At 39.0% G+C, this 26,690-nt stretch overlaps 2 protein-coding genes across 5 annotated transcripts in view; one reads left to right on the top strand and one right to left on the bottom strand.

Moving 5' to 3' along the window:
- Positions 1-678: 678 nt before the first annotated feature.
- The window catches only part of LOC110849152 (Down syndrome cell adhesion molecule-like protein Dscam2), a 66,386-nt gene continuing 40,374 nt past the window's right edge, over positions 679-26,690 (bottom strand). For 2 of the 3 annotated variants that reach the window (XM_035850906.1, XM_035850908.1), the window contains exons 23-44: positions 23,053-23,200; positions 22,416-22,529; positions 22,281-22,327; positions 22,034-22,174; positions 21,884-21,949; positions 21,647-21,729; positions 19,958-20,112; positions 18,536-18,726; positions 17,612-17,776; positions 17,466-17,547; positions 16,862-16,938; positions 15,484-15,816; positions 14,873-15,014; positions 12,885-13,018; positions 11,595-11,816; positions 11,258-11,470; positions 8,986-9,159; positions 8,060-8,275; positions 6,668-6,832; positions 5,107-5,249; positions 3,017-3,396; positions 679-1,526 (exon numbers count right to left, since the gene is read on the bottom strand). In XM_035850906.1, the coding sequence (XP_035706799.1) occupies positions 1,049-1,526; positions 3,017-3,396; positions 5,107-5,249; positions 6,668-6,832; positions 8,060-8,275; positions 8,986-9,159; positions 11,258-11,470; positions 11,595-11,816; positions 12,885-13,018; positions 14,873-15,014; positions 15,484-15,816; positions 16,862-16,938; positions 17,466-17,547; positions 17,612-17,776; positions 18,536-18,726; positions 19,958-20,112; positions 21,647-21,729; positions 21,884-21,949; positions 22,034-22,174; positions 22,281-22,327; positions 22,416-22,529; positions 23,053-23,200 (3,869 nt within the window). In that variant the 3' untranslated portion in view covers positions 679-1,048. The remainder of the gene's footprint in view (positions 1,527-3,016; positions 3,397-5,106; positions 5,250-6,667; positions 6,833-8,059; positions 8,276-8,985; positions 9,160-11,257; positions 11,471-11,594; positions 11,817-12,884; positions 13,019-14,872; positions 15,015-15,483; positions 15,817-16,861; positions 16,939-17,465; positions 17,548-17,611; positions 17,777-18,535; positions 18,727-19,957; positions 20,113-21,646; positions 21,730-21,883; positions 21,950-22,033; positions 22,175-22,280; positions 22,328-22,415; positions 22,530-23,052; positions 23,201-26,690) is intronic. The other variant, XM_035850907.1, reaches the window with a different exon arrangement.
- Positions 23,579-25,363, top strand: LOC110848785. 2 transcript variants are annotated; one of them, XM_035850910.1, is made up of 7 exons: positions 23,579-23,922; positions 23,990-24,197; positions 24,260-24,336; positions 24,394-24,549; positions 24,626-24,658; positions 24,737-24,878; positions 25,119-25,363. In XM_035850910.1, the coding sequence occupies exons 1-7, from the start codon at positions 23,689-23,691 to the stop codon at positions 25,253-25,255; spliced, it is 987 nt and encodes a 328-aa protein (XP_035706803.1). In that variant the 5' UTR covers positions 23,579-23,688; the 3' UTR covers positions 25,256-25,363. The 2 variants fall into 2 exon arrangements, with proteins under 2 accessions (XP_035706803.1, XP_021951799.1); XM_022096107.2 differs by having other exon boundaries at positions 23,581-23,922; positions 24,626-24,878.

Below are 26,690 nucleotides of genomic sequence, written 5' to 3'. Positions count from 1 at the left end.
AGAAAGTGGTGGTGGGGAGAGAAATGTCAAGTCAAGTGTAGTCAAAAGAAGGAGAAGGAGGGAGATAAGGATAATGTGTTTTGCATTTTAAAAGGCTATGACACCAACTCCACTACTTTTCAGGATGAGAGACAACAAAAGCCACTCGTTTTGACTTTTTGACGTTCTCCCGTCCTTTTGAGAAATACTTTCTCCCACTTTCCCCACTTTCCCCGATATGCAATACACCCGTATGCGTATCTATATGTGTATACTTACATATGTCCCTCATGTTTTGTTGAAATTCACCGAAATACGAACAAAACAAAATAGAAAACATTAACCCATTATTCTCTCTTGTATAAAGTCTGTCTCTTTCTGAGTATGTATGTAGCTTTACTGAAGATCACGCGTAACAGTCATGACAAAAGTGTGGGTTGCTGGGTTAATAGTTTGATTTTGAATAAAAGATGTTATGACTAGAGGAGAAAGACAGACGACGTCATATTCAGGTTTGACTACTTTTGCGTAGGTGGATTTGGCTAAAATCTGCAAAAAACATGACAAAACAATGCATATGTATGATGAATAAGACACAAGTATGACAGCATTTTTATACAAGACAGGTCCAAATCCTTTGAAGATAAGGATGCCCATTATGAAATCAATATTAAATAATATGATGTATTTACAAATATCTTAAATTTACCAAATTTTAATTCAGTACAAATTTTATTGTTGAATAATATCATTGTTGTTGTAAGAAGTGTATACTTAACCACTTAAAATATCACAAAATACAAATGCATGTACACCAAGAGATGCATTCATTCGTTCATTCACCAACCTCATCATCGTTCCTGTTTCTCCATCCATTTACACAGAAAGATCATTAAAAGATTTGGTCTAATTGAATACGCAGATGATTTCGCCCTCACACTGATGCAGAGGTTCACACACACAAGTAAGTATGCAGGCTTGCTTTTGTTGCCCCAATAAATTACAATTATCAAAAGCCCCTTCTAACAAGGGGACGAATCTTAACTTAGAATCTAAGACAAGCCTAATGCTATACAGCAATAGTGTAATCCGAGTGAACATTTCCCGGATTTTGTTGTTGTTCTTGCTGCTGGGGAGCTACATTATTAGCAGCAACTTTACCAGCATTGTTAGTACTCACCAGGACAGAATTACTCATTTTGGACGAGATTGGGTTGCCTCCAAACAAGCCTAAAACTTGAGGAGGTCCTGTTTGAAAATTCGTCATAAATCTTCCCGTCCCCAGAATGTTTCTTCCACCATTGTTAATTCGATTATCACATTCCACAGGCATTTGAATTTGATTAAGCTCCATGTCCAGATCGAGGTGGTGTTGGGATGAGGGCGGAGGTGGCCCGTAGATAAAACTCGTCGTGGCCGTCTTACTCCCCCCGCCTTGTTGCTGGATGAGGTCACAGTCCCCGCCGTGTCGGTCCATCGTGGTGGTCGAAGGACCATAAACTCCACTCAGGACGCGGGGGTGATTACTGGAATAACCGTATAAAAACCTGGGGGAAATTAGTTTGCTTTCTGCTCTCATACACAAAGTACAGGAACTTTCTCTCTCCCTGCATACATCTTTTCTGCATTCAAGGTTTAAGCCAGCCAGGAGCGAGCGATTATTCAAAAGCCTTCCAAACAGTAATTTACTTACTCACTCACTCTTCCACTGTTTGGTGATAAAGATTAAAAAGATTAAATTAAGCTGACTCATTAATTCTTCACGGGGCTGCTGGCACATCTAGTTATGGGTTGAAATCCATTAACCAACCGAGTACCAGCTAATCCACAAGTGAAGGATGGATGGATGAGAAGAAAGCGTTTTAATTGTAAATTACTTTTGGATGGACATTTATTTAGACAAGATTATTCAGTCGAGAAGACGAGGAGGACCAAAATTCTCCTGCTGCTGGACCAGACCAACATCATCCATCACGCGTTTCTGATTTATTTTCACTTTAACGTGCATCCAATTTCCTCCCTAATTTATTACATTTGCATCAAATTTACTCTCCTAATCATGTGAAAACATGGAGGAAGCTACTTTCAAAAGGCTTTCTAGAGAGATGGACGCGTTTTTTTCTAGAGAAAACATCAACTTTGCTCGTTTATTGGAATTTGGTTCGAGTTCGATGTCCGATAATGCATTGACCATTATACACAATTTCAAGTAGCCATTTGTGTAAGTATTTATCAATTTTGAGGCTAAATTTCCCTTTCAAATGCATATGTTATGCCTTAGTGTTTGTTAATGGGGTTTGTGCCACGGACGGAATTAGAAGGAAGGAAATAGTCTACCATAGTTTCAGTTTTCGTGTGAAATGGAATTATTTAGAGGCGTGAAAAGTGAATTGTTTAGCAATCAAACACACACTGTTTACTGGGCTAATGGATTTCCATTCTCCATTAATGACAAGTTCTAGAAGCTGGTTGGTAGTGTTTAGGAACAAGGAGCAACAAACACAAGCAAGTGAATTGGCTCGGAATGGTTGATTAATATCATAAATGGGGTTAATTAATTGTCACCTACTCTCTCAAACTCCCATTTAATCCATTATACAATAGCTGCCTTGTTGATATACGCATTAAGTATGTACATGTGTCTGTATGCGACACAATGAAGCAATTTCCCCAAGGAAAATTCACGTGTGGGCACTGCTTTCACTTTAACTTTCTCTCCTCCACGGGAAATAAGTGTGCCATACTGATGGTGAGAGTCTAAATAAATGTGCATACAGTTTAGGTTGAGATTTTGCCTTCATGTTATGTAGTTATGTAGGAACCAAGACTTATTGTCGTGCTCCTTTTATTTGCCACATTGCCAGACCGGAAAGAGAAACTGGTTTTCTCATAAAATGTAACATGATTAAACATACGCTGCTAGTCCCTCCTTCGGTCGAGTGGTCGTTACCAATTTGTGTAAATTGTCTAAAAGCTGGAAAACTTTGAAATGCAGAAAAGAGATGCAGGCAGATACGACACACTTGACTTGACTTACTTTGATCTGCCCCCTCGAGGCAAAGATTTGCGGTCAGAAACGAGCAGAGTTTCGTCATTGTTTCTGAACATATTTCCCCTGCCATTCGTGGCGTAGAGGAGTCCTCCTCCTCCTCCAGAAGAAGTCAGCTTGAGTCGTGAGCTGGTCGTGTTGTTGTCATTCATGAGACCAGCGTCGCCCAGGGCGGCCTCCGAGTCCGAACCGCAGCTGTCATCATACTCGTCACTTTCGCCAGCCTCGCTCTCACCACCGCCGCCGCCGCCACGACCTCCACCACCCCCCTGCAGACTGCTCCGTGACTTTCTCCTCATCTGCTGCTGTGCCAAGTGCTGCATGGGATGTTGCTGCGGCCCACTGACTTGGCCTCCTCCTCGAGGGATCTGTTGTCAAAAAAGCGGTGCAGAGTCACATACTGATTAGACTTGGACAAATTTCACATACTGCATTTCAAATATCGGTGGTGACCTACTCGGCACCACTCTCGAGGGACACTTGTGTCGTCGTCGTGGTATGAGACAATTTCTCACCAGATGCAGATAAAGATTGGAAAATTCTGCTTGAGGAGGATTACTTACTTACTTGCACAAGGAGTATATAGATACGTACAAAAATGAATGTGTAGCATGGTGCGTGGGTAATATGTATGAACACAAAATTCAGGAAATCTCAACACTCTCATCCTCAGACCAAGGAGGGTATAATGTAAACTCGACCCATTTTCAATTCCCAACAAACTTGTTCAACTCAACGAACCCACATCGTCTCTTCTCTGTACCCATCATGTCACTACCTCTCTCTCGTCGAGTAGGATGGAGTGGATGTGAAGATAGGGAAGGATTTCTATTGAAATATCTGTATTGGTAAACACCCCAAAATTGGAGGGGATTGGTTTGGCAGGAGAGAGAGCACAAGGAGAAAGCTGTCAACTGAATGAAAAGAGGAATCAGGGAAATCTGCATCTGCGAATAACAGGTAAACAGATAGTTTCTCTCAACCGGCAAAAATAAGCAGAGTCAAACTTTTCATTTGTACCCGTCCATCTGAAATTCCGAGATTCCATTTTTCCAATTGTGTCAGTCAAGTCAAGCCAGAGGAGGACTTTCTCGTATGAATACACCAGCTTTTTTAGCCCTGGCTGCCACCACGGGCTGGGAGATATGACTGTTCAAAATAAGGGTTTAGCTCATCTGCTCAACGAGTACATTTAGCGACTACTTTATTTAAGATCAAGTCATGTCGTATATAAGCAAGTACAATTAATGCATTCATAATGCATGCATAACCTAGCAGGTTAATAAACTGATGCAAATCCACCCATAATAGTTGGTGGTCTAATATTTGATGCTATGCACATAATTGACATACATCATTGGCAGATCATATCATGATTATTTTTAACAATGACACCTCAGGAATCGCACATAGTAAAGCAAAATCCTTCATCCATCCAAGTGTAATGATCTCGGCGTCTCTCTCTCAGCCTCCAATTTTAAAAGGGATCATTTTCAAATTAAAATTTACATCTCTCAAACGAATATCAATCAAATTAAGTTAAACTCCTACTTTTTCATACAATAAAAAATTTCATTTATACACCGCACAATTCACTAACTGTTTTCAAATTAAAATTTCCATCTCTTAAATACGTAAATATCAATAAAATTCTACTTTTACTGTAAAAAATCCTATTTATACGCCACACAATTTACTAACTGTCCCTTTCTAACTTTCTACAATTTAGTTATATATACGAAACCTGTATGAAAAATCAATTGATTTCATGATTCAATCCCCTCATACTTTTTTTGGCAGAGGTTTTTGTCCAAAGTATCTCTCTCTCCGCACATAAATGCCGATAGGTTATGATACTTTATGATTTTTCTGGTTCAAATACTACAATACAAACTACATCATTTTATAGCTTTCTCCTTGCTACACGGCCAACTCCTCAGTATTCTTGTAAAGTGAAAGTTACCCAACCTAAAGTCGCGTCGTCGAGGATGTGGTGGTGGTGTGGTGGGTGAAAGCATGATTTTATGCACTGTGGATGGAATGGCATATCGAAAAGTGAAGAAGAAAAAAAAACTCACTTGTCGGATGGGGATAGTCTCTCCTGCATTTGACAGCCGTTGAGATGAAGGTGGTTCCAGAAACCCTTCACGAATATTTTCAGCCAAATTTTCCTTCTCTGGCAGGTGGAATGTGGCATATGGGTAGATATCATCTGCACTCTCTGCACACCAGAACAACATTCAACTTTTTATTCAATATTCTCACAGAATCACTACTACTACCAAGTACCAACCGAGGAAAAAATGCATAAACCACCGCCCAGTCAAACCAAACACTACGTATATACACCCACAACATAACAACAAGAACACAAAAAGCAAAAACTTTCACGCCTTTCACATCATTTTCTTGCAAAAAAGACTGCACAACATGTCAGAGAAAAACATGAAGCACGATTTTTCTTGGCGAAAAAAAATCAGGCATAGTCTGATTCTGATCAGAGGGTTGTGATTGAAATATGAAATGATTGGCAAAGTCTGCATGCAGTGCGGAACAGTAGTAAGGAATTCAGGTCAGAAAGGGTAGGTCAGTTAGGAATATTTTCGTCGAAATTTCCAAATCGAAATTTAAAGACTGATCGTCATATACATCGATCGACTATACAGAGATTAAAATTTCTTGTAAAATTGATGCCATATTTTCATGGTGTAACATATATAAAATCTCATCCTCTCGCCACCCCTGTCAGCACGTTCTCGTTCCTTTTTAACTTTTACTTACTGGAGAAGAATTGACTGCTGACCTCTTTTCCCCAGTGTCACTCACTCTCAAAATCTCAAGTTCCAAGTAAACTGTCTGTCAGCCACTAAATTGAAGGGAGGAGAGGAGGAAAGATGGAAGGATGAAATACATACAAAGCTCCAATATAAACTCTCTCTCAGGGAAAAGCGACGAGGAAATGATATTATAACGGTGAGAAAACTTGACTGAAATACATAAATGAAGCAAAATAAATAGCTTCAGCATTATCGCAAATATCTATCACAAGAGTTTCATTAGAAAGCTTGTCAACGAATAGATCAGCGGAAATGACAAGCAATTGTATAAACTCGTAGGATGCCAATCACAGATTAAATAAGTAATGATAATAAAGAGAGACCACTCATTCCACTTAGTAGACCTAATCGGAGAATGATGGAAATTAAATTCAATATGAAATTGCTCATATTCCATTGGTTGGAAAGTGGTCCTAATTTTTTGTATATTTTATTCGCAATTATTCGCAATTTGAGTTTAGTCATGTCCTTTCAAATTATTATTTAGGTTAATCTTCCACAAACAAATGGCAAGCTTTACGTAAATTATACCACTACGGACTGATGGATAATAGAAGTTGTGTTGTTGCGGTGCATATCTAGGTATTTGCTTAGCTACGTGCTGTGCTTGTCATCCTCGATGGAACAACTTTCTTCTGTATGCATGCCAGCCTAAATTGCAAGAAGAGAGTCCAAAATTCGCTGAAATTATGCAAGCAGCTCACAAGTCTGACGATCAAACGTGGACAACTTGCGGGGGCAGACGTGCACAATATACGGAGAAGAAATGCACAAAGAGACAGTTTCGGAGAAATGCACTCACCTGGAACGTAATCATTACAGTCGGGCATTAGTTTGGCACGAATCACGGTATAATCTCGCTCGCCCATGTAATCAATTCCTCCCCGACCTCCGCCAAACGTGATGTGAGGGTCTCTGCGGAAGGCTAAGGAATTCGTCGACTCCATCATCCCTTCGGAGATTTTCTCTGCAAAATTTAAATTCGCAAATGCAAATACTTTTATGCGACTCGAACATTGTCGTGTACAAGTTGTAGAGAGAAGAAAAGTTTGTGGACACTTTCCAATCTAGAAAATTACATATTTCCCAATTCTCTTATGCGTGATCAGCATGGAAGAACGGCATAGTTTTGTATTTTGTTGGTCAAAAAGTATGCTAAAACTTGTCTCTATTTTACGAAGACTGAACAATTTGTTGTTGGACATAAAGTGGACCAACCGTACGGTTTGGTCTGCAATTCTTGTATTATTAGTACATCACAAAACAGGGCTATGTACAAAGCAGACTGTCCTTTTACTCATGACGACATGTCGGTGGGATATACGTACCCGTACGTACAAAAGATATGTATGGCATGATTATTGTTCAGAGAGATGAAACTGGCATAAAATCAGCTAGAGGCACAAAAGGATGAAAGAGACATAAAGCTCAATTACCCAAACTTCAAAATGATATGGCAAATTACTGCACAGTTCCAAATCCACAATCTAATAATAAGAAGACAAAAACATGAAAACAGACCAGCGCTACAAAGAGCTGGATGCAATACAATTTTTAATATTCTGCTTTCACCCATTGTCGTTTAGATGACGCAATGTTTGTACCTATTTAATAGCGAGATCTACATTTGTAACCTATTCGAATTTTCAACTTTTTTGAAACAAAAACTATTTTTCAAAAATTATTTTAAAAAGTCTACAATGCAGACTTCATTTAGCCCGAGTCAGGGACAAAGTCCGCTTCAAAATTTTTGTTCAAAGTGACTGGACTACTGACCCAGTGTTTGCAGCAAAAAAACACTTTTTAATACTATTTCGAAATTTTGATGAATAATACCCGACAATCGGTCAACCAGTGGACCGATTTTGCTCATCTCCGAACTTAACTCCTAACTTTGCCTGACATACATGTTTGCAAAATTTAAACTTAATCGGTTCAGCCGTTTTGGCTTTATCATATCTCAGACATCCAGACATACCTACACAACTATTACACTAGGCCTTCCTCTCTCTAAAAATTCAACATATTTCCACCATGATTGACACTATCGTCTCTCAAGATTACCGCAGCAAATCGTTCCCGATCTTCTCCCTCTACTTTTTGACTCGTTGACATTTTTAGTGGGACAGTTGTTGGACAAGTCATTAAGACTTTCGACTATGACTGAGTGAGTGGTGTGACGTCTTTCTCTTACTTTTTCTCAGCCAGAGGACCACCATCCCGGTGGCAGAGATGATGGCGAAGGATGCGATGATAAGGGGAAGAATGATATGCAGGTCTTGATAGAATGGGCGTTGATGGTGGTGGTGGTCGTCGTCCTCTCTGCCAGCACCGCCACCATTGTCACTTGAGGATGAAGAAGAGCTGGGCCCACCACCACCACCGCCAGAAGAAGAGCTGGACCTGAGCCCTGGGGAATCATAATTTATTATTGTCTCTCTCTCTCCTTCTCCACGGACTACATTACTTTCTCTCCACAACTCAAGACCCACGGCGGACTTTATCTTTTCTACGCCAACACACGAGCAAAGTCCAAAGTAAAATATTCGAATGGCTTATGCAGAACGAACGAACGGGGAGAGAGAAAGGACAAAAGTTGAGTTGTTGTTCATGTCAGTTCAGTGTATATAAGGTTACAACATTGTTATTACGACGAGCTTTGCGACCTTACTTATCCAACGAAACTGTGGTGGAGGCAGGGGTTCCTTCTTCTTTTTTGCACATTTCGTCACTCCGTAAAAAACAAAACTAGCGAGAACGAATAGGTGGTTTGGTTGGTTGGTGAAAGTGAGGTTAAAAAATGACTGCGCTTTTACTTACTCATGCCTGAAACGTTTCTATCTATTCATAAAACCAACAAGTACATGATAAAACGGGGGCTAAATGTGGCAAACAATTTGTGTTTATCACGACTAATCAAGCGCCTGTCAAAAGTTGTCCATCTTATTAAATATTAGTTTTCAAAGACAAACACAACTCTCAACTTTCTCCGGTCTCTCGTAATTTTGGAGTCGTTCTGGAGAGTTTGTAATTTTATCAGGGTGGACGGACAGTCGTTGTGGATGGAGAATGTATTTATGTACATGGTTGAATTTCGGCCAATTAATTTCTGCTGGTTACCTCCTTTGAAGACAGAAGTTGATATTTCATACTCAGCCGTCGTGCTCCCGGCCCCATTCACGGCCCTCATCCTCAGCTGAAATTCGGTTTCGGGTGTGAGCTCATTAATTTGTATGACTTTATTGTCCACCGACGCGGCTCTTCCCCCTTCTTGGTCTCCTACCTCGTGTCTTACTGCAATTCAAACCCAGCATAAATATGAACATTAATTTATGACTCCTTTTCACACTTTGTGACAGCTTCAAAGAACACAAAGTCAGCCCAAAAACACGAGAAATTAGCTGGATTCAATATCATTTTGCTACTTGATACTGCATAATATTCGGTGTTGTGTAATAGCTTTCACTGCTTTCTCCCGGGATATTTATGATGTATTGCAGTCAAGGAATTCCAGAGTTTTAATGAAATTTTAGTGTCGTTTTGGAACGAAATAAGAGAGAAATATGGGACTCGTATAAATTTCAAAGTTTGGAGAGGAATACCGAAATGTTTAGTGTGATTGACCTTCTAATTTACATAAACTATTTACCAACAATGGTTCATAAGTAGTTTGTCCAAACAAGTATTAAATTACTCTTATTAATTTATGTCCATAGTGTGCAAAGGACAGATCTATTCTGTTTCGGGATGAGTTTGCCTTTGGTGTCCGTCCTCATTATTAAATTAAATTATGGTGAGCGAGTAAATTGAATGAACGCGGTTCTTCTGGTGTGATTACTGAATTTATAGATAAGCAACCCTGCACAGAAAATTAACATTTAAGTCAAAGGACGACGACTCTAATCCATTTCTCACGAACCGTTTAATTCGTACAAAAGAGAACTGACTTACTGCTAATAAAAAGAGAAAGTACATTTGGTCGGCCCATCGTTGGACGGTAATTCATATACTTTTCACAAAAAACTTTCCCTTGAGTGGAAGTTAAGTAAATAGAAGCTAACTGAAATTTATCGAAAATTCTGATATTAAAACCGAGCAGCACACTTGTTACGAATGAAAATAAATTAGCAGCCCTGATAACTCTAGCTGAGGAACTTTTGTACAGTAGGAAAATTTCTACGTCTGATTATCTTGGCCGGATAAGACTTTCAGTTTCGTAATTTAAGTGTCGACTTTCTCCATTGTAAACTGAACTCTATCCAAGTAAAAGGAAACTGCTACGATGTATCATGTATGTGTGTGCATACACACTTCCCACCACTGCGGACGGAGGATATTCTCTTGGTTAAGCACTCATGTGGAAAGGAATGTATTTTGTCTTTTCTTGATTAAGCCAAGTGAAACTAGAGTCTGACCAGATATTGGCAAGCCTGTCCATTTTCTTCTTCCTCTCTACTACATACTCGAGATTACAATCGAGCTCCTTCATCTCGGTCGGATATGTTATCTCCGCTAAATCTTTATCTTTCTGGTATTTCATAAGGCATAAAATAAAATTGAGTGTTTGCCAGCTGAAAACGACTTCTTTAGTAATTGTGGGCAAAAAGTGAAAAGTGCAGGACGGATTTCAAGTTTTCTACGGGTATATTTATCCCTACTATTCGCTGCCTAAAATTTCTACACGTAAAAAATTTCCATACAGCTGGTACGCCTCAAAAATTTTGCATTCAATATCTACCTTTATTACAAATATACTTCGGGATTGGAAAATTATCGTGAAATCGTGAAGTATAAAGTGTCAAATAATATTGAGTACAAATGCAGCAAATCTTATAAAAGTTTGTATAAAAGAAAGCTATTTAAAAATATACACGACTTTCACCTCTCTGCTCTGACATTGTTGGAAACATTGAATGCAATGAAATAGTCAAATTGGGACCATGTAACACACATGTAACTAATAAGTTGTCCTCACACAAAAGTGTTGCACTTACAGTTGATAGAATTTCACACCCTTCTCACCCTAACTTAATTACTGTCCGTAAAAAGCGTCTGTTTCGTGTCAAGTCAAGTGGTCCAGAGACAACGAGCCCTCCGCCCAACTCGTCTCAATATGACCACTCCTCTTCCCACCAGCCTCATCATCCACCCAACCAACGCAACATATGCTGGCCTAAAGTAATGATACCAACAATGGTACAGATGGTTTCGTAACGTATTTTGACCACTTCAAAAAACGTGCCGAGTCGTTCATGGAACGTAAAACCATTTCAATTTCAACCTCTTTTGGTCTCCCATTCTGTCATTTTTGCGAGGAAATTGGATACCACGCTTGATACAAAGAGACAAAAATAAGCTTTCTCTTCCCCTCTTTTTTCTTGTGCGGACTTACAAATACTCCAGGATGACGAAGAGCTCTTGACTTTATACTCGATAATGAACAAGGACACGGGACAGTCTGGAGGATCCCAGGAAGCCAAATTGATCCGGATGCTCATCGCATTTGGTTCCAGAAACTGGTATCCGTTCGGAATAAGGGGGCGAGACCCTTTCGTCGTAACTTTCACGGGCTGACTTTGGTCCCCACTTCCGATCTTGTTGAACGCTTTAGAAATATAAAACAAAGCAGGGAATTTATAATCCGACTGAGCTATTCAGTTATACATTTCCTAATATTTTACACGTTCTCACAGTCGGGAGAACAACAACAAACGTCGAAATGCACTTACCACTCAGAAAAAACTCGTAGACTTGTCCACACTTGAGATGTCCGACTTGGAAGGTGGAGAGCTTCCTGGACAACGTGATTTCTTCCCATTCGCCTTCCAAAGTTCGAAAGTTGAGAATAAATCCTCGAACGGACGAACCTCCATTGTCGCCTTGTTTCCACTGGAGTCTGACTGAAGTGGCCGTGACCAGTGTGGGATGCAGCAGCGGAGCCGTTGGAGGAACTGAATTCATACATAGATACGCCTTATTTGAGAGAAATGCATTACGTAAATTACTCCCAAACAGAAAAAAACATGGTAAAAGTGTAAATTCGAGACAAAATAATGCACCACTTTCATTCACCGAGTGACGAGAAGGAGAAAGAAAAACAACTCGTGCCAGGTTTTTATCATTCTAAATTCAATTAATTCAACGTGTGCACTTTAACATGTTACGTTGACATCAATTTATTACCAGGAGGCAACAACTTTACCCACTGGCTGCACTTTCATAAAATGCAATGTCATGCTCAATATGCTGCAAACTTTCTCCCATTCCCGATACTACTGTGTTATTTACCAGAAGTGTGACAATAAGGGAGTATGTAGCACACAATTCAATACTTTCTTTAGTATGCGTATCTACAAATATAACGCTCTCAACCTTTATCCTCATCTAAAAGTCGTGCAACATTATCAAAGTTCTTTTTTCCCTAGGAAAAGTTGGCATATTACTCCGTCCTCTGCACTATTGCACCCGCACCAACGCCACAATGGTGCGTCTACTTTCTCTCTCCTTGCTAAGCCATCCTTTACTTTGCGTTAGTGTCTCGAGTAATAAATCAGTAAACCCATTCATGGCAGTCTAATCCTCTCATTTTTTCGAAGAAAAAAAACATTGAACACTTTGACTGAAACAGGAAAAGCCTGTTACGTCGCCCTCTTCTCTCTCCCATTCTTCGCCTGTAGAAGAATTGCATTTCGAGAAACAGCATTGTTCACATCTCTAAATGTTTGTACTTTAGACATTGTTCAACATGAGAAAAAACCATTATTGTAAAATTCTTAGTTGGGAATCTATTATTCAGCTGCTGGTGCTGCTGCTGGTCCTTACTTTTGAACAACAAAACTGCAACAACACTACGGCTGCTATTTTACTTTACTTGGAGGAGGAGATACATATGTGAAGAAGAGAAAGTTTTCCTATTTCCTGTCAGTTAGTTGTTATACCGGCGAAAAGTACGGAATGGGACTGAAATCGATTTGAAATCCGAAGAAACCAAAGAAGATGGAAAGAAAGAAGGGACGCACCTTGAACGTGTAAAGTGTAAACGATGTGTTGAGATTGAGACGGATTCCGGGCCAAGCAAGTGTAGTTCATGGCGTCTGTTTTTTGAAGATTCTTAATTCTGAGGTCCTTAGGGCTGATCTCGTACTTGCTATTGCTGATTTTAAAAAAATGAATAAAATATTCTTAATGCAAAATGGTAGCGAGGTCTTAAAGTAAATATTTAGAGGACACAGAATTGATAAAATCACACAGGAGACGAAATGTCCATCCATATTATTCTGAGTGACTGACTATGAGGTAGAAAATAAGTGTGCTATGTCTGCGTATCTATCTAAATATTGAGTCTCGACTCTTGAATTAATACGGTTTTGAGCATCTCACCAAAAACCTCATTACAATACTAAGCACTTATCTAACTTGAGTTTAGGTGGTCGTATAGCTTGCTTCGCCGAGCGAGTGGTCACTGACCAGAATATAATTCTCCATTAAGCGGCCAAGTTAATGGAACTGCATGATTCTCCGAGAGTTGAAGTGTTTTTGGGAGTTCTGCTCTTATAATAATGTTTTTGTACAGTTGTCGAGTCCTTCTAGAATTGTTGTTGGAACCCAATTACAAGCTTGGAGTTAACAACTACGCCGCAAATTTCCACCAATAATTTCCAATTGATTTGATGTCTTGTAATAATTAGACTTTTCTATTGCTGGACTCGATCCCATAAAGCGATGAGTTGTACGTAATGAAATCAACCACCATGGATTACGTACCTATTGTGTGACCCCATTTGGATCAAAATGAGTCGTAAACTGGGGAAGAAATCACGACAATTTGCACCTTTTATTTCACATTTATGTACGTCCTACAAATGCGATGAGGTATCAGGTGCGACCTATTTTTTCTGTTTTTTTTACTACTTTACTTTCTTAACAAACCGGTTTTCTATAGTTTACAGTAATGCTTTCTCTATTCGGTATTATAACTTGAGAGACCTTAGAGATAGATTTTTCTTGCCCTGGCTACTTCTTAGCCCGAGTCTGGGCTTATGTACCCATCGTGTCCTTCTGTCCGGTTTGTGGTGACTCTCTTCAAACTCATCCTATCAACTTGAAATTTTGCAAAACATAAGTATTTGCTCACTAAACTGAAAGTATAATTTATCCCGTATTGTTTCGAGCCACCCAATACTGGTTTTCAAAAATAGTCGTAGATATCTTGCTGAAATTTTGCATGAAGCTGCAGGGGTACACCAGATTTGCGAATATTAATAAAATAAATACAATGATAGGGACCCATACCATTTTTAAATTGATTGCAAAAACTGAAATTTTGCGTATTAAACATATGGAAAAACTGATGCAAAATAAAGATGCACTTTTGTAAAATAGTGGTCACGTCACGATGGTAGGTACCCTGGTCCTCCAAATTCAATTCAATGACCTTCTCGGGTACATGAAGTCTGCACTGTAGGTTTTTATAATTGAATGAGAACTCACTTTTTTATATTTATATTTCATTTTATAGGACAATCAAACTCGCCCAATCCTCTGGGACTTGATCAGGTTCTGTCATAAAAAAAGAAAATCTAATACGTGAGTTTTTCTAAGAGACCTGGATTCTTGTTGAAGAAGTCCGGTTGATTCTCTCTCTCTCTTAAATCCATCCTTGCCTTGGGTGAAAGTAAGCGACCCCGAGCTGCTCTGGACTCAATAGGGTTTCCAGAGTTTGTTGATACACAATTCAATATAGCCTTTCAAAATACTTAATGGCCGGTCGGTTTAGGAAAAAAAACTTTTACTTTCAGTTTTTACTACTTTTTCCAAACTACGAAATCGTGAAACTTACTACGACTGGTGAGATGAAGTGAAAGTTTCAAAACAACATGTTCTCTGTAATATATGTATGTGAGGAGACTTAAGTTTAAGGCCAATATGTCAGTTCACACAGACTTGAACCTGGATACACAATCCGCCATAAAAATATCAAATTATCATAAACTTAAAATTTCCAAACCTTGAAGGGTCGATCGTTTTTGTTTCTTTTTTCTTCCACGTGACAATTGGCTTTGGGGATCCGACAGTAATGCAGCCCAGCGAAATTTCAGTCTTCCACGGAACCGTGATGGATCTCCCAAAAGAGACGATACCCGCAGGAACTAAATCAATTAGAATAAACGTTTGACATTTTACGAAAAGATAGAAAAAAGTAGCTTCAACACGGAAATTGTGGTAGTTTCCCTTAATAATTTTCAATGTCAGTTGAGAAAACCATTATACACACGTTCCCTATTTTTGGCCAGAGTTTCTCGTCAATGGTTGAGGTTTTCTAGGGAGGAAGGTGAGCAGGAGGAAAGGATGGGAGAAGAAGAGGGAGATAAGATGAAAGCAAAAGATACAGGCAGAAAACGATCAAAGAAATCATAAATTAGACTGAGGTTGGTTCGTTCCTTGGTTAAAGAAATCAAGCCTCCACTTTTTCCAGTATCTGTTGTACAGGACGATTGGGTCCCCTCTCTCCATGCCAATGAAATTGATTCACATCCGACCACAACCATCAAATGTCTGGAGATATAATGTTGTCGTATTTCCATTTCCAACCAAAACTCCCAACTCCGCCTGACTTACTGTTGCCATTAGTGGTGACAGTCGTGGTAGCTGCCGCGTTGCTCCCATATTTAACCACCGAGGTTTGGCCACCTTCCCCAAGTCGATTCTCTCCCGTTATCCAGATCTCATACGCGTCCCGTCGTTTGAGCTCTGTCACCTCGTAACTCGACGTCGAAGATGGCACCGTTCTCTTTAGTGTCCGGATTTCGCGTCCACTTCCCTCCTCCACGAGGCGCAAGTACAAATGGTACTTGGTCAGCGGACCGTTGGCGGTTTTGGGTGGGAGCCAACTTATGACAAAAGAGTCGCCAGAAGACCCTAGCACTTTGATGTCCGCGGGGGCGTCGGGAACTGGAATATATACAGTTAAAAAATTGGACTCGTATTCAGAAAATAGCGAGGACTGTGTGTTCGCGTTGCCAATTATTAACGGGTGTGAGGGTTGAAATGAAAAATCATGAAGACCATTAATTTGTCCCAGTTACAATAAGTAGAATGGAAATGAGCACATTATGCGACAAAAGTACATGCATTCACACAGTGAAATCCGAGCCTCTACAATTACTGGGTTGGGAATGAGAAAGAGCCACTTTCACCGGCTGACACAAACGAGTATGAGTCCTACACCCAGCTCATTATGCTTCTCTTTCTCTCCAAGCAGTGTAGAGTAAAATTTTACCGTTAGTTAAAATTCAGCTCGTATTATTATAGGAAAAGGTATCAACTTTATTACGTAAGTTAGCGATACACTTGTACACACACGAGCCAGCTTTGAACTCTGTTTAACATAAAACCTTTCATAATCCAGACACACGGAAAGAATTCCACCATTCCACCGACCATGAACGCATACATACATACATATATTTTAACCCTGCGAAATATGCTTATCAAAATTTAATCCCAATACTACACTTCAGAGGTAGCCAAAAATCCTAATTAAAATGAATATCGTATGAATGTCCGTATACATACTTCAAAGCTAGGAAAAGAATGTTTGTTTCTGAATTTTTGTTGGTCTTGTTCACTCTGATTCTTCGCCTTTGATGTTTATTTTAATCTCTCATTTATGCATTTGGTTGGACGTTTGGTTGGAGGATGGATGGATATGAAAGTCTTATTTTGTTTTCACCCTCGCTCCAACTTACGTCTGCGTTGGGTAAAGCTTCATTAACAAAAATTAATTAGGCAGTTTACCCCTTTTGCACTTGTCTCGCTAACTTATTGTTCCGTTTTTGTGCAGGGAAAAGAAAGAATTAAAATAGAATGAGAGACCTTTCACCCCATGTTTGTAGCTGCACATGCAACATTCTTTCTTCTTTGCATCAAAGTTAATTTTGGGGATTTCTTTACTGAAGCTTAGTCTTAATTAACGCATACAAAAACGTTTCCACACCTGTTTCCAAAGTCCTGCAGAAAATGGATTCACTTAATATACCATCGCCCACACTTGTGGCAGCTGCAACTTGAATGCTGTAAAGAAAAAAAGGTCAGACTATAGGTTCAAGATTTGGGGAGAAAATATGTACGTGATTTTTAGCGGATATTTTTGTTGATCAATCCTCGAGAAGGTTCAAAGCTCCGTGCTCAAGAGCTGACAGCGTGTTGAGTTTACTTTGTTCAAATTAACACACAACTTATTCAATATCTGGGAACTCAAGACGCGAAACATGATGATTTAACTCGATTCAAGAGTGGGAATCATTTTCGCCAAATTGATTTGTTTGTTTTTCTGTCTGTTCATTTATGCCGAGAGTTGATTCTCAATTCATCCAGACAAGAAATCCTTTGATTTTATTTGGTGAAAGCGTTCGAGTGAAAGTCGAAGAGAGAGAAAGATAAATATATAAATCACGAAATCTCAAGATTTGATTAATTTTTTGTGCAAAAATGAGATTCTCATCTTGCATGTTACATAATTCTATACTATTTAATGTAATAATACATATGAATATAATCAATAGTGGATTATTCCCAATTAAGAAAGGGTGTTGTATTACCTATAATTCGTATAAGGTGAAAGTCCATGAAACGCTGTGGCTTGATTGGTAACTCTTGACTCGAGTTCTGTTGGAGGTCCACCTAAAAAAATGTAACCTCATGAAAATCAGAGTCACCTGACATACCACGTGATCAAACCACTTACCACTCCCACTCCAGAATTCTCCATCCTCTTCCACCTGTTCCAGGACGACCAGATAGGAAACAATGACCCCGTTTGCATGCTTCCTCGAAAGTGGCTGCCAGCTCACGGCGACGCTATGTGCGGTTGGGGATGAACATGACACCGCGGCCGCAGGGGCACTTGGAACTTGTTGCATAAATTTGATCAAAATCATCACCAGTGACAGCGTGTGTATGAGTGATGAGACAGGAATCCAGGTGAATTCGCATGAGAGAGAGAGAAAGTGATCCAAAATACATGTTAGACATAACAAACTATGGACTGACTGATCAATAAAGTTTACGAGATAAAACAACATTTCTGCCCGAATACGCACAAATTTTCGCTAAATCATTTCCAAAATAAATAAGTGGATTCAAATAATTTCACAAAATTTGCACATGCAGGCAGCAGACTTTGAGATTAAAGAAGTGAAAAGTCTATAGTCTTATATCTATATGATGGAGAAACGTTGTTGAAAGAATGGCACATACATAAGCCGAGCACGAATTATTTATTTATACGCATTCTCGACCTCCGATTAAATTACGCTTGATCCTGATGAATAAGTAAATAAGAATGCGCCTTCGTTCATACACAAAAACTTTAAACAAACGGGAGTTGAAATACAGAGCAAATTTTCTCTCTCTCCCATTGCAAGAGAGAGTTTCAAGTGGTTCATTAACTTTCTCCTCTCTGACTGAACTCATCTCCTCAAAAAACGGTATTTATTTTAATTTCCGACTCTAAAGGTGCGTCATTCACTGTCTTTTGAGATTTGAAACTACATCCTCGCAGTGAAAACAAAGCTTTACAAAGGCAAATATTGGACAAGATTTGTCATTCTTAAGTCCATTGCGTAGGTTTGCACGAGTATTTAAAATATAAGTAGCACGTTGAACTCACCATCTTCCAACGTTGTGACCATGAATGATTGCGTAGGTGGACCTTGTCCTTGTTCATTAAAAGCTGAAATTACGACTTCATACTCCGTAAACTTGTCCAGCCCTGCGAGATTTGCGCTGAGGAGGGATGTCGACGCACTGGATTCTTGAGTGGTGCCCTTTTTCGTCCAGTTGTGACTCTCATTCTCATCCCTAAAGAAGCAACAAATAAAGAAGTGTTTGCAAATACTCGCACGTCTTCATTTTTGGGACATTTCCATTTATTACGAGCATAATTTAATTTAGCATATTGTGTGAGCTTGCATTCCATAATTGCGCACTAGGCCGAAACGGTATTTCACTTTTATTGCCTAATTTTCAGAACACTGTGTGTGTCGCTTATTTTCTAAATAGTGGGAACACCACCTGAGGAAGGCACGAAGTGTGGGGATGAAGAAAATAAAGATTAAATTGAACTGCTTCCTCCTCCAGTGAGGAATTGTAGCATATAATAAAAATAGCAAGTGAGAGGAAAAGGAGTGCTGAGAGTGCAGAATGAGAGTGTGTAGAATGACACATTTAGACCTTCCTTAATTCTTGGGAATTGTCGTCCTCCCTTTCCTGCCTGGCTTCTTATTCCACTTCCGAGAACACATTTCCTCTTCCTCTCCTTCGCCTGCCTTACCTGGCTGGCTGGCTGGCTGGCCCATTCTTCCTCGCTCATTGATTATTGAATTAGATTCGATTCACGGAGAAGAAGAGGAAAAAAGTTGACATTGCAATAACTGCGTTGCTAAATTGCAAAGCTTCCGGAGACATTAGATTACAGGAGGAGAAATAACATTAAAGCAGTGCTCGGAGAGAGCTTGTCGTGCTTCGTAATGAATCAAAGGTTAGTTATTTAATATGGATTCAGAATTGCGTTTTTCTACAAATCGTAACAAAAATTAAAAGTGCTTAATGCCATAATTTCCACAAAATAACTGCGGATTCTCATCTATGAACCTAAAAAATAAGCAAGTTTTGCAGCATTCCACCCTGAGAGGTAATATCTTACACTTATACAGCAATATCTCACCTGCAGGAGTCGTTTACCATTTAAAATGTAAAATCAATGTGTAATAAAACTGATATTGGTGACCATATTACGTGTCGTATCGTATAAATAAATGTGTGACTCAACAAAACCGAGTAATTTGTACTGCTCCGTTTCAGTTTGTAAGCAAAATGTCTCATATATTTGTTACTTCAAAGCAATTGCATTCCTCTCTACGTTCTCAATTGCAGTGTGGCGATGATGGTTGGGTTGGCCTTTCTGTACGTACATGGATCTAACCAGGGAGCCCGCTTTGTGGGAAAATTTGCTGGGATTTCTTTTGAGTTGAGGGTTAGAGGAGGGAGAGGAGTAAAGATTCAATTTCTATTCTGGAGAGAAAGTGCTTACCTAGCTTTTCTTAGGCCAATGTTATAGCCCAGAATGCGTCCATGCCGATACTCCTTGGCCGGAGCTTGCCACGAGACTCGAACCTCGGTTGAGGACATGGCTTCCACCGAAATGTGGAGTGGTGGGCCGCCGGGTGGTTCGCCATCGGTTGTTATCTTAAGAAAATACAGGTGATTAATTGGTAACAATGGAAGTATGGATGGAACAAAAGTCAGTTTCTTGTCTATATTTTTACCAGATTGTATTTTTTGTCAATTAAAACGACTGTATCTTTCTCATTCAATTTCAAAATTAGCATGTCACGACTGAAGGAAGAGGGCGACTTTTATTTAATGTAGCCATAATTAAGCATAATTACATCTCTTCCACTAATTAAGAGAAATCAGGTGAAGGAGTCTCCCTCCTCATTAACTGCAAATGGGTCTCTGCGGTCTGCCCTGATTTTCTCTTTCACATCTTCACCCCAAACTTTCCCCATCATTTCCACCACCACCACCTCGACTCCTTCGTTTGTCCTGATCTGCTGTGTTGTTGTTTTGTGGCACAACAGAAACTGGAGCAGCAGCAGCTCTTGGAGACACGAGTGTTTTATAACATTCTGTAATTACGTAGGGAGACGAGTGCCATAAAAGAAAGCCGGAGAATATACCTCTCAGCAGGTGAAAGTAAACCGGATAATATGTAACGCGCCCAGAAAAAGTACGTGTTACGCACCATAAACCAAATTAAAAACCTGATTATTCCCAGAATGTGACAGGAAAATTACTTTGGATCAAAATCTGAACAAAATTTCATAAAATATCTACCTGCTCATTTAATTTCAGCCCCTTGCCTAACTTATTAACTAGCCATACCCTGTTTAAAAGCTACTCTATTCAGTCACCCCATTGGCAAATTAATGTGTTAATTAATTGCATTCTCCAATTTTCCGGACTTACACCGCCACCAAACCTCCTCCTTTCCTCTCATCTCACCTTCTTCGTACCTCTGGGCAAGAGAATGGATTGCTTCACTTGACTTGCCTCCTCGGTTTTAGACCTCATTTCGGAAGAAGAAGAATACGGAGGAGGCTGAGGCTACTAGCAGCCAGACCACAACCATCTTCCGTTGTGGAAGACAGAATACCACCTGGGGAATAATTGACTCGGTGAGCATCACACTTCCACACAGTCGAGATACTTTGTACTACTCGGCTGCAAATCTCGGCACTCTTCTTCTGTCCCCGGGTAACGGCAAGCTCATAACTTGTCCTCTTCACCACGAACACATATGGACCACGTACGTACATAGCTCTCCTTTGGTGCAACCATACTTATCATACACTTTGTTAAACTGATACACTGCAGTTGTCGACGAGTGGCATTTGTTACTCGCTCAATTTATGAGCTGTGTAACTGAATTTGAGCTTATTTAACACATCAGCCAATCACTTTAGAGAGAAAAGGGGGTTCTTTTCATAAATACAAAATGCAGTTCCGATTTTTTTCAAGCAGAATATTCCAGTTCAGCTTAGTTTTACTTATTAAAATGTTACATATTAAAGGTCATTTAATTAAATAAGTATGTCAGAAATATTAAAAATCTCATGATGTAACATTACAGAGCTCAAAGAAAACCTGTCACGTCCATCCATAGTTACATATTTCCATCAAGGAATAATTAAATGCTCCGAAAAACGAGGGTACGAACCTGCAAAATCTCGCTCGCATCCGACATTCCAAGCTGGTTTCTTGCAAAGAGACGAAAGTCGTAATTGGCCGCGGGGGAAAGACCTTTATTAGAAAAATGTAACGTACTTAATATTTAGGCGCCATCCGTAAGATTGTTTCATGTATCTGTCCTGGAGGAGAGGAATGCATGCAAAGTTGAAGAGTGAAAGCTTCCCCGCTTTCACTTTCATATGAATGACAAGTGTCAAGCACTAACCTGTCACGACGATGGAGTTCTTGTCTCCTGATGCCGATTTTTTGTTCGTTTGTTCGCTCCAGTTTTCTATTGTGCAATAGACAACAAAATTGGACAAGTTACGTAAAAAATAATATAAAATTAGAGTTACATAAAGTTTTAAAAAATTACCGGAAGCGTCCTTGTACCACAAAATGTAGTCCAGCACGTTGGAATCTTGGTCGGCAGGGGAGGCAGATTGAGACCAGGAAAGGACTGCGGTGCGGCTGCTGTGTTCAACCACTCGAAAGTTTTTAGGAACTTGTGGTCTCTCTGTGGCGATAAGTTTGTTAGAATGCGATACGATAGCGATTCATCAGTTGGTGAAACTTTCTTTCACCAACCACCACTTTCACCGTAGGAATAAGCACCTTCTTACCTTGAACTAGGACGTAGATTCGGAACGAGTCGTGTCCAAAAGGGTTCCTAAATATGAGGAGAAAGTTGTCTGTTCATTATGCTCCATTTTAAATTGGTGGATGGATACTAATAAAGCTCCGTTATTAATGCTTACACTGCAGTGCATTCAAAGTCGCCACGGTCATCGATGGAAATGTCTCGGATAGTAAGCTCGGATATGGAAGGAGAACCGCTTCCAGTGCTGGCAGGGTGACGAATAGTTGCAAACCTAGATATTTGGTGTTTTAGCATGACTTCATAAATTACTTATTAACAGAAGGCGGATATGTATTTAGCTTCGACTTTTTCATTTGATGACGACCGATGGTCAAACTTTGTGGGTATATATTGTTCAACAATAAGTCTTATAGATCACAAAAATTTAAAAATATTTCCACATATTGCTACATATATTTATAAATATTTTCACTATTATTTTTTTTAATAAGTAAATATTTCAGATATTTTTCCAAAAATGTATGTATTTTGTAAATATTTCAAGATGATTTTTTTGCTGAAAGAAATTCGATTATATGTAGAATTATATTCAGAAGTACCGCGTAAGTTTTATATTTTAATGTTTTTTTTGTGTAAATATTTCGTAAATATTTTGGCTTTTTTCGTAAATATTAAATACATGTTTCAGCAATTTTCTTAAATACATATCCGCCCTCTGCTACTTTTTGAAGCTTGTGTACGTGTGGATCTAGGAATATTGACCATTTTTTCAAGAAATATTGCATATTACCAACCTGGGGTCCTTGGTGTCATTTAAGGAAATCCCTTTGGCCACCCATGAAATCCTAATGGGTTCATCTCCTTCCGCCTCGCAGCGAAGGCGTACCGTTTCTCCCCTTCGCACCATCTCCTTCTGTGGTCGACTCCTTATCCTTGGAGCAGCTAAGTAAATCCACAAAAAAATCCACACTTTTATTTATATCTGCATTACACTAACAGTTGCAGAAATCGGAAGAGCGAAAGTACCAAAATCAAAGGACGTTAATATATTTTATTTCTCTCAGCCAGTTCTGCCAGCCAAAAAGCGGGTTGAAAATATCTCATCGCATTCATATAAATTTCGAAAGGAGCTTCATTGATCTATTCATGTCAGAATTTAAGATATGGAGCCAGCAGAAAAATTCATTCGTTGGATTGGAGTGCTCATGAGTTTTGGATGCAATTCCTTATTCCGCAATAAGTTACGCAATAATAAAAAAAACACTGATTTGCATATTGTCAATACGCCCACCATGCAGATAAGATATGCAGGTTAGGTAATCACAATTGCACTGGATGGTCATTAGTGGCTCTTACAGCTCCACGTATTAAATTAGACCAAGGCTTATTATTTACTTTTTACAAGAATGTGACTAATTTAAAAAATTGTGATGGGCAGAAATAGTGAAGGTGACCTTTTTAAAGATGTTTGCCAATTTGAAATACCCCATGAAATAGAAATTTTTGAGCATTGTGCAAAGGAACTGCACAATTTAGATGAAAACGAGCATGATAAATTTTGGTCATACACGGCCACTCCTAATCTTCAATCAAAGCGCTACGATAATGTCAAACTTAATACTTCATGGAGACTGAAAACTGTAATCATCAAGTGCATGACACAGGTGTTAATTTTTTTAAATGTACAACGAAATTTGGATAGTCATACTTAATACATTTATAATTTTGTAGGATACGCTACTGGTCCAAGAGACAAACAATTTTTTGAATCACTTAGCTATACCGGCCCGAAAAATTAAAGACATTCACATGAAATCCAGTACTTGTGAAGAAATAATACGAGAAGGTTTGAACTGCTTTATTTCATGTCATGGACGTTGGGCAACAGTTAAAGCACTTCGCTGGATTTTACTATTTAATGAATTCAAGAGTGTACATGGTTCGTGCAATTTTCATTTGCTTAAAAAAATTATACTCATTAATTAATAAAAACAATTTTAGATGAGATGATATGTATGATTGATAACTTTTGTCACGCTGATGGCACATTGGATAGCGAAAAACTCAAGGCCTACAAAGTTAGTTCGCAAATATATTGAATATATCGAACTTAACATGTTTACACTGTTTATTAGCCCAATTCGATACCTGATGAAAGTTACCTGATACCGGATCAAACCCCAGTAACTGACAATTCACCCCAAGGAATAACATTGACCATAAACTATCCCGAGTTGAAGCTATCCGTATCCATCAACATCGATAGTATTGTCAATTACATGATAAAACGAGCAAGTTTTCAGTTATTAACTTAAAAAAAATAAAAATTAGACAAATTTCATATAATGTCGATGATTTTGATTTTAGCTCAATGTCTTGGGCACAAAAGTGCTGGACTTGGTAAAGGAAATGTGTATACCGCAAGGTCATATTAACTTATTGAAAAACATGTACACAAATTTGGAACTGTTCGGCCAGTTGGACTTTGAGAATGCGCGAACATTTCTCGTACAAGCTTTAACGGAATGCATAAAATCGAGTGGAGCCGAAGATACGATTAAAGGCCTACAAAAACATGAGCTGATTGACGTCTCAACTTTCTCACCGTCAAATCCCAATGGTAATAATATGTGCTTTCTCAGCAGTACGCGACAAATAGTATGATTACAAAGTTCCAGTTAGGCAGACTCGACAAACGACGAGTCCCCTTTTTTGTTAATTTAAGACGAAGGAATGCAAGTTTCTAGATAATTTGGCATCTTGCTGTACAAAAATACTTACTACTTGAGCAAGGAAACTTTGTGTGATCCTACTATAGTCACTAAAGCAAGGTCTAACTGTATTCATGGTTGTCTTGTAGAAAATGAATTCATCAAAATTAAACCTGATGGAAACGAGGGAATACCCAGTGCAGCAAAACTGGCAGAAGAACTTGGTCTAACATCGTACAGAAGTGCCACATATGCACAAGTTGTTAAATTAAGTATTTCTGATTAAATTGTTCCTATATTAATTAATGAAACTAATTCTAGTTGATAATATACGATAGAATTAATGCTATATCCAATGTTCTCCATGTATTGCATTAAAACACTAAAGATTGCATGACGATACTTTCCTTACCAACACGTAAGCATAAGAAATATATCCATCTGCACATATACATACACATCGTGCCTGAAATATAGTATGTAAAAGCGGATAAAAACAAAAAAAGGAGCACAAATCCAAATTTAAGGACATCAATATCTCTTTTCCTCTCAACCACAAAGGCATTCGAAGCGTCCCAAAATATCCATTCATCCAAATCTCCAAAAGAGATTCATTTCTATTCATTGATCCATCCATTTCAAAGTCCATCCGATATTGAACCCGACAAAAATTGGTATGCAAGGCTGAGCACGACTTTCTCCGAGATTTTGCACAAATAAAAGTTCTCTGAAGCATCCCAGTTTTTCATTTCGTAATAGAAATCTAATTGCCAGATATCAATTATGAGATTCTAATATTTACAATATTCTAAACCCAAATATTATTCTAGCAGAAAAAATCTCGTAGTGAACGGAACGGGATACTTTCACTTTCCGAAAGCAGCTCTTTTTCACCCACGTAAAAAATATGAGTTTGGCTAAACGAGCGATATGGCTTAGATGGTACCCACCACACACCCGCCAGACCAGCTCAAGAATCGGATTGGATATTATATTGCTTTATCTATCGGATTGCTTTATTGCCTCAATAAGATATCGTCATCGTAGTCGTCGTAGTGCAATGTTTGAGTGTGGAGGAGAAGATCTGGCTCCCATTCACATTTCTGCCTTTCTTCTTCTCTGCCCAATAAGCCAAAATCATGGCGATCCATCGCTTTATATCCATCTGCTTCCTGCCTCCTTGCTCTCACATCCTCGGAACGTTTCATTCTCACAGATCCTTAAAAAGATTCCAGGCTGCAGCACATCCTCGAGTTTGGTTGGACGGAAGGCAATTTGAGTATTTGGCACCGCACTCAACGAGTGATGAAAGTGAGGGCGAGTTAGGAGGACAGTATTGACCAGAAGAAGAAGAAACGACGAAACGAAACGAAAACATTCTGCTGAACTAAACTCACTCTTCAACTTCACGTCATAAATACTTCCGGATGTGACTGACTCAACAGAATCGTAAATAATGAGACTTCGAGGTCAATTGAGCCGCATAATAAATATTTTCCATCCAAAGAATGAAATTGAGTGGGTTGGAGGAAGATAAATAACTTGAGTTGCTTTGTGGAACGTATATAATTTGTCGGAGAAATTAGTTTTGCGCATTCAGATGTATTTATATGTCAAAAATTGATAGCTTGTAATTTTGTCAAAGGCTGAATTTGCTCTATGTGGAATGTCGAGTCGGCTAATTTCTACATGAAAAATGTGAACAGTGAGCATCTGCTCGA

The sequence above is a fragment of the Folsomia candida genome, unplaced genomic scaffold (assembly GCF_002217175.1).
Source record: "Folsomia candida strain VU population unplaced genomic scaffold, ASM221717v1 Fcan01_Sc004, whole genome shotgun sequence".
Lineage (NCBI taxonomy): Eukaryota > Metazoa > Arthropoda > Collembola > Entomobryomorpha > Isotomidae > Folsomia > Folsomia candida.
This window is presented reverse-complemented; position numbering and strand designations above follow the sequence as displayed.

What these genes read in the sequence shown, in the direction of transcription:
- LOC110848785 (XM_022096107.2), top strand. Translation starts at nt 23,689, where the DNA reads ATGGGCAGAAATAGTGAAGGTGACCTTTTTAAAGATGTTTGCCAATTT. An exon ending in AAAAACTCAAGGCCTACAAA is followed by an intron (nt 24,337 to 24,393) that starts GTTAGTTCGCAA and finishes ACTGTTTATTAG; the next exon opens with CCCAATTCGATACCTGATGA. An exon ending in TCAATTACATGATAAAACGA is followed by an intron (nt 24,550 to 24,625) that starts GCAAGTTTTCAG and finishes TTTTGATTTTAG; the next exon opens with CTCAATGTCTTGGGCACAAA.